Genomic DNA, 7,209 nt, shown 5'->3' on the forward strand with positions numbered 1-7,209 from the left:
GAAAATCTCCAAGAGCAATTACCACTCGCCCCTAATGAGCCTCTTCTTCTGATTCAGCTCCAGCTTGCAGCAGGTCTGTGGAATGTAGGTTCACTTCATCACTCGGGCCATCCTCTGTCAGCACAGCTAGATATTACAAGCCTGGAAAATATTATGTTCTTCTGATCACATTTTTGGAGGTCATGGCTCAGCAGTCACATTGGAGTCATCGAACACCAAAATGAACCAAAGCAAAAGCAGCTGGTGGTACTCTGATGGTACTTTTGACCAACTGGCTAATAAAAGACACATCAAGTTTATACTGCAAGTTTATTACAGTAATACAATCAAATTAAATAATATTCACAGCTATTATATTGGGGTATATATATATATATATATACACATATTATTCCCAGCACACATTGCAATCTGTTTCTCCTTAATCATGCAGTGAGTAACGTATATACAATTATATGGAAGATTTTTTTCCTAAAAAAGAGAAACCAAAATTACAAAAGTATGGCTTTGTAAGAAAGTTGTATCATATAATGAACATTCATTTGTACTTGGGCATGGAACATTCAGTCGTAATCAGTAAACAACAGCGTCAGTCCCTGTCACGCTAAAGCCAAAAAAAGCCAAGGGAACAAGGAATAGGAAAGTGCCCGTCAATGTTAGAGAATGTCTGTATCTGTATACATTCGAAGTATGAAAAATGTAAAAAATGTTTCTGGGGATTAAGTATCACTTTTATTTATAAGCTGAAGTCAGAGTTAATGGAGCCTTGAAGAATAGGTGCACAGATTCTGTTTTCTTTTATACCGGCAAACATCAGCAGTGGTGCAATTGACTTAAAAAGTGTTACTTCGGGTGTAAAGAGATGAAACTGAGGTCAGAGTCTGGCCTGTCCTCCCTGCTAATGGTGCTGCAGAAACAGACAGAAGCACAGGATTAAGAAGTCATTTGTGGCCAAATTTTGCTGTCAGCCCAAAGAAAAGATGGAGATACATGTTTAATATATTTTATTTTAAAAAGCGATTCAATAAAATGTGTCCACCATCACAAATCCTTCACTGGATGACTGTTGGCATGCAGAAGCCCTGCTTGGTGCTTAGGGATAAAACACCTGTTTCAAAAGCACAGCTGCTGCCTCTTTGCCAGAGAAGAAATATCCTTACCTGTTAGCAGCACAATGCTTAGGACACAAACCTATTTCATTAGAAGGCTTTCGTAAGGCATTGGTCACTGTTGTGTACATGTCATCTTAAGTATTGTGTGTTAGTGATGTGTTTTACCAGAAGAGGGCAGACACAGACACACATGTGCGCATGTACTCACACACACACACACACACACACACACACACAAAGTCACCCAGGGAGCTCAGTGAAATGATACTCATTGATACGGAAGGAAAACACATACACACATCAGATCTTTTCAGTGCTGCTCCTCAAGACTGAACTTAGAAAATGTAACCTGCAGAGCCAGCCTGTAATCCAAAGATTAGAACAGACTGTACCCTTTTCTCTTTTTGCCAAGTTCTGAAATGAAGATCTTAGCTACTCTTATTCGCTATGTTTATACGCAAAATGTAAACATCACTACATAGCACCTAGCACCTTTTTTTGATTAACAAAGTCGCTAACATATTTGTCATGCAAATATAGGGATTCTTAAAGACTACTGACCATCAGTTGTAGGAACAGTGGAAAAAATATAGAATTTACTTTTGCTAATAACCTGGCTTGGAAAGAATAAAAAGAAAATCAGCGCAGACAGGGCTGAGGTAGATTTGGCTGTATCTGATGTAACGTCACTGTACTGAGTAGGAAGGTAAATGGGATATCAAACTAACAGGCAGGTCACTGCAAGATAAATCCTTCTGCAGAAGGACATCCCACCCTGCGCTCCTGGCACTACAGGTAATGGAAAAAGTCGTTCTGAAGCAGAAGCACCACAACACTAATGGCCCTAAACTCTAGCCCAGTGGAACCATACATCAAGGTCAGAAGGTAGGTGACTGGCTGAGGCCCAGCCAGTGCTTGAGCTCTTGTTAAAATGATCAGGAAAACAGAAATGGCAGGGCTCTCTGGTGTGATTTTTCCAGTGTGACAGCTGCCTGTTGCTAGTCTGAGAACATCTGAGCTTTTACATGCTGGCCAGCCAACAGCCAGCAGCCTTCTTCTTGGCTGTGATAACAGACACAGATATGCTCTTACCCTCTGTCTTGGTTAATGGATAGAGGGTAACTTGGCGCATGCACACAAAGCATTCTGTGTGCTACAAAGCCACCAGAGCGCCTAAATGCCTGAACTCTGACCTTTGTGATGACCCCTGGCTATTACAGTCAACAAATAATCCTTGCACCATTTTAGATGCTCTTGTTCCCACTGGATTGCTCTTGCCCTCTGGGCACAGCCCTCTGCCTTATTAGAAAGTAACAGTGTCAGTAATGCCAAGAACCCCCACCTGCATCATTCGATTTGTAAGATGAACAACCTTCCCCTCCCTCCTGTCTTTTCTGAAATTCTTAGCAACACAGTTCTCATGGAATCAAGCCAGTGATTGATGATTTACCTCCTCTCCTTTGCTGGCAACTCTGCTCCCGGGGCCTAATTACTATTCTAATAATATCCATCTCCAGCCTACTCTGCCTCTCGCCCACTGAGATGAGGTATTGCATTGCTACTGGGGACAGGCCCAATCCCAATCCCACTCCTCTGGGGTGCCGAGCACTGCATAGTTGCTCTCAGCAGCCTCAGGCAGCGAGTGCCTGCTTTGTCTTCTGCCCCCAGAGCTGCCTTTCTGGGGGCTGTCAGGGCAGAAGTGGCTCAGCCACTGCTCATTATGCAAGTCTGCCTTTGGCTCTGCTTTGCTTTGTGAAGCTGTGACAGCCTCCACCTGCTAGCACACACTGCGGCCTCTCCACAAAAACCTTGTCCAAGATTTACCCTGCATTTCTCCGCCACCATTTGTGCCCTCCCCCTAGCTGAATAGACTTAGATGAGGAGAGCACAGCAGGGCTGGGAGGACACCACAGGAGAGGTGGGACTGCAAGGGAAGAGTTAACCCTTTTCTGGCCTGCTCACCACTCTTAGGGCTGGGCTGGCATTTTCTTTGTCTCACCAGCAAGTCTGCATTGTCACCTAGCACAGCACAGCAGGCACTGGCACAGCAGTGCCTCCCAGCACGTGGGGAGGGGTGTCTGGGTGGAATGGCCCAGTGTCTCCAAAAGTACCTCCCAGATGGCTCTTGTCCAGCCCTACAAGAAATCTCGTCCTTGCCCTGCAGCATCATCAGTAGCCTGACACACTGGTCGTGCCCCAAACAGAGAGAAACCATGCAGAAGTGCTCCGTGAGCTGATACAAAAGGGTGTAGCTTTGGTACAGCAGTCCTGGCACAAGCAGATAATGTGTGGAGGGATCTTCTCCATGCAGCAAGATTTGAACGCACAGGTCTGTTGCACATCCTTTCATAGCCAGAGCCTTTCAAAATGGGGTTTGTGTCACATGGCATTTTGCACCAAATTTATTTAAAGAGATCAGTGATTTATTCACTGCTGCTCAGAACAGATCTGGGGAAATGTGTTACGCTGCTTCATTAGAGCAGAGGGTTACACTTACAAAGAGAGAAGGACATTTGGTCCAAAAGAAGAGACGTTCCCCTTGAGGGACTTGGGATTCTGCCACTGCTCTGCTGACACTGAGCATGGCCAGGAGAGCAAGACCAGCACCTGGAACAGACAGGACTCTGCCTGGGCAGGGCATCCCCAGCCCTGCAGAGAGCCTACTCTTGGAAAGCTGCAAACACACCCTGCCTTCAGTTCCCAGGGAATTTGACGGGAACTTCTTATCTTTGCCAGGAGCAGGCCTTCTGTCTGTCTGTCTGTCAGAGTGCAAAAACACTCTGACAACAAGTGACAACTTCTAATGCAGAATGTCGTACCCCAGGTTAGGGTAACTAGCAAACACAGGTGGCTCTGAGACCCACTGGTAAATAGAGTTAGTGAGCTACATCTCTCTTGGAGACACATTCATCCCTAAAACACAGGTCAATGATAACGTCAGTCATGAAGGATAGGGCTGCCAGTGGCCCTGCTTTTATTTGCAGTTTTTTACTGGAAAGTGAGGAAAATGGTACCCTCCCCATTGCACACCTTTGTGGAGGCATCAGGCCTGGAGTTCCCTTTAACCCCCTCACTCCTGAGTGAGACAGGATGCTTTCCATTACTTCTTCTGCCTGTCCCAATTTCCACATAGGCATATACACTCAGTGCTCTTATCACTGAGTACACACTCTGTGCTATAACCCAATGCTACATAACTCATTAAAATCATGTACTCTGTAGGACTGCCTCTACGTCTTTTTGGTTTTTACTAGACAATGCTGGATCATTGTTAGAAAGGAAGCCTGATGTTTCAACCCTGTTCATACAAGGTGGTATTTTTCCTAGCTCTGGTAGGACACAGTTTCATAGTTACACCCTTTGAAAATCCTACTGCGCAAGTTGTTTCTTTTTACCCAGGTGCATTACACAGGATACAGTTATGTTGGGAATTCAGATGCATTGATACCAGCTGACAGCTAAAAAAAAAAAAACAAACATAACACAGACTCAGCTACAGTTAACTCTTCACATGCACAACAAAATAGAAAACAAGGAAAGCTTTTGCCTTTAAAAGTGCTGTGCCTGTAATCAATTAAAAAAAAAAAACCCACATTTAAAATCTTGTCACAAAATATTGGATCCTCCAGCATAGCCTAATAGGATAAGTATTAAAATCACAATAAAATACACACAGTGGTGGGTGACCACGTCCCCTAAGTTGCCTTTAAAAATCCAAGACCCACTGAATAAAGTCAAGGAAAAACATTTACCACGTTTTTTGTCGATAGCTTTTTGCCATAGGATGGTAAGGGCTTTAATGCCTGAGGTATAGGTAGTTCCTGGATGCTTTTAGGGAAGTGGGATGGAGGCAGAGTCTGGAGAATAGTTTGCATAGCTTGCAGATATAAAGAAGCAGGTGTGTTCCCCACCAGGCTGTTGAATTTCTCTTCCCCCAGCAAAGCTGTCCAGTGTTCTGGATGATCCTGTAGAACTTTCCGCATCTTGAATTGCGGGTTGGGCATGAAGAGCAAGAGGTAGTCAAGGCAGAGCTTCTTTGTTGCCATGTTGACTTTGGAGTCCCACATCTGTTCCAGGATGACGTCCAGCGGGGTAAGCCCTTTACTGTCCTCTATCCTGGGAGAAGCTCCATTGCCGAGGAGGATGAGGACTGTCTCTGACCTCAGCAGTTCACAGGCGAGGTGCAGGGGTGTTTTCCCATCTTCCAGGTGAAAGCAACCAGTCCTGTTGATATACGAGTTTAAGCTGGGGAGCTTGTGTGCAATTTTGATGATCAGCCCCAAGATATCTCTCCTGTCATATGTGACCGCCATGGCCAAGTGAGGAGCAGAGGACGGGCAATAGCAGAAGTGTTCTCCGGGTACCTTGAGAGCCTCCTCTGGAAAATGAGACAGCAGATACTGAGCATAAGGCAGGTGGTTATGCACCACTGCGTAGAGAAGGGCTTCTGAAGGTGAGTATGTTCTTAGGCTGGCATTCTCCTCCCAGTAAAAATACTCCATAGTTCTCATATCTTCCAGCATCCACACGGGCTTGTGATCTCTCACAGCCTGGTAGAACATATAGGATAAGAACTTGCAGTGCCTGCTCTGATCGTCCTGCATGCTGGCCTGGTTGCTGGCCATGGCTCAGCAAATAAAGAGCAGCTCCACGTAAAATCTCTCCAGACTGTAAGATCTGTGCACTTGGAATGCAGATCCCGATGCTGCTGCAACCTTCAGGCTGTCATTGCTGCCCGGACTGCACTAGCTTGAACGCATGGGCTGATCATCTCCACCCATTCATTGTTTTTTCCCCTCGCTGCAGTGGTTTTGTTTAGGTAAGCACAATCCCACAGGCTCAGTTAACCCATGCCATGCAAGCAGCTGGTTAGTAAGTATATCCTGCTCCCTGCATGGTGCGGGTTACTGGAACGCTGTCAGACTGCAAGTGATTTTATACACACGCAGCTAAAGAGAAGGCAGGGAGAGACTAAAATTAGCTTGAGAGGTGAGGTAGTTTTCTGTCTGCATTTCATGTCTAACCAGATCAGCTCATACATCGCAGTGTGATAGTAATTTTCATCTATTTTTTTGCATGTTGCTCACACACGCAGCTCGTTAAATAGTAAAAATAGATGCTGCAGCATAAAATGCTCCATAGCTGGTAATATAGAGGATTATATACTCATGAAATCAAGGGATTAGTAGCTGTACTATTAGGAAGGGCTCCCTATTTTATAAATAATGGTATGGCTGGCCAATTAGGAGACACTGATGTTAATGGATTGTCTGTAAGGCATTAGAGATATTTAAGATCCCAACATTAATCTCTGCAGAGAAAAGAGTCAAACAGGATGCGGAGTAACCATGCCTGGAGTCATAAACCATATTGCTCGATTTAAATGCCTGCCTTTGTTTAGCAAGGAGATATCTGAAGTGCCTCTGTTTTGCACAGCAGGTACATAAACAAAAGGTTAATGGCCAAACCACAATGGCAGATGGAGAGCTTTGATCTAAGCATTTCTCAGATGTAATGTTCCAGGACTGGGGTCAGAGTGAGTTAGTTGTAATAGAGGGAAATGGACTTAAGCAATCTGACCTGTGAAGTGCCCTGGTAAGACACAGATGACCAAGGCCCACAGGTTTGAGGGGTGCTATCTATAGGATGAGGCAAAAGGACCTGACCAAAATTAAATTCATTGAAAAGAAATGAACTAAACACATCCTAAGCAGGAGGACTTCCATGCATTTTACAAATCAACAAATTGCAGTAAGATGGTATCTCACCATCTTGTTATGAAAACAGGAAAAATATGACAAATCAAGTTCTTTTTTTTTTTTTTTTCATTTAGCAAGGAGACAACGGTATATTCAGCATATTCAAATTAAACAGAGTATTCAAGCATCAAGTCTGAACATCTCCAAATGATGCCTGGGATCATTCAAGGAGAAAACCATCACCACTTACAAATCTGGGTCTAGATCTAACACATCTTCCCATCTTCCAAAGTTCTGGATGTTCAATTCCATGCCCTAAATGTTTCATTTTAGGGTGAGTTTTCATATAGTTAGAATAAATGAATATATGTACAGTTTTAATCCATTGTTATCGTGGT

The 7,209-nt window shown here is 44.2% G+C and overlaps 1 protein-coding gene across 2 annotated transcripts; it reads right to left on the minus strand.

The window, feature by feature from the left end:
* On the minus strand, window positions 350-6,096 carry LOC110396800 (ankyrin repeat domain-containing protein 9-like). Of its 2 annotated transcripts, none has more exons than XM_021392659.1 (2): window positions 4,865-6,092; window positions 350-907 (listed from the first exon to the last, which is right to left on the minus strand). In XM_021392659.1, exons 1-2 carry the CDS (start codon window positions 5,735-5,737, stop codon window positions 899-901), a joined length of 882 nt encoding a protein of 293 aa, XP_021248334.1. In that variant the 5' UTR covers window positions 5,738-6,092; the 3' UTR covers window positions 350-898. The 2 variants fall into 2 exon arrangements, with proteins under 2 accessions (XP_021248334.1, XP_021248333.1); XM_021392658.1 differs by lacking the exon at window positions 350-907 and adding an exon at window positions 4,054-4,570 and having other exon boundaries at window positions 4,865-6,096.

Source organism: Numida meleagris, chromosome 3 (assembly GCF_002078875.1).
Source record: "Numida meleagris isolate 19003 breed g44 Domestic line chromosome 3, NumMel1.0, whole genome shotgun sequence".
Lineage (NCBI taxonomy): Eukaryota > Metazoa > Chordata > Aves > Galliformes > Numididae > Numida > Numida meleagris.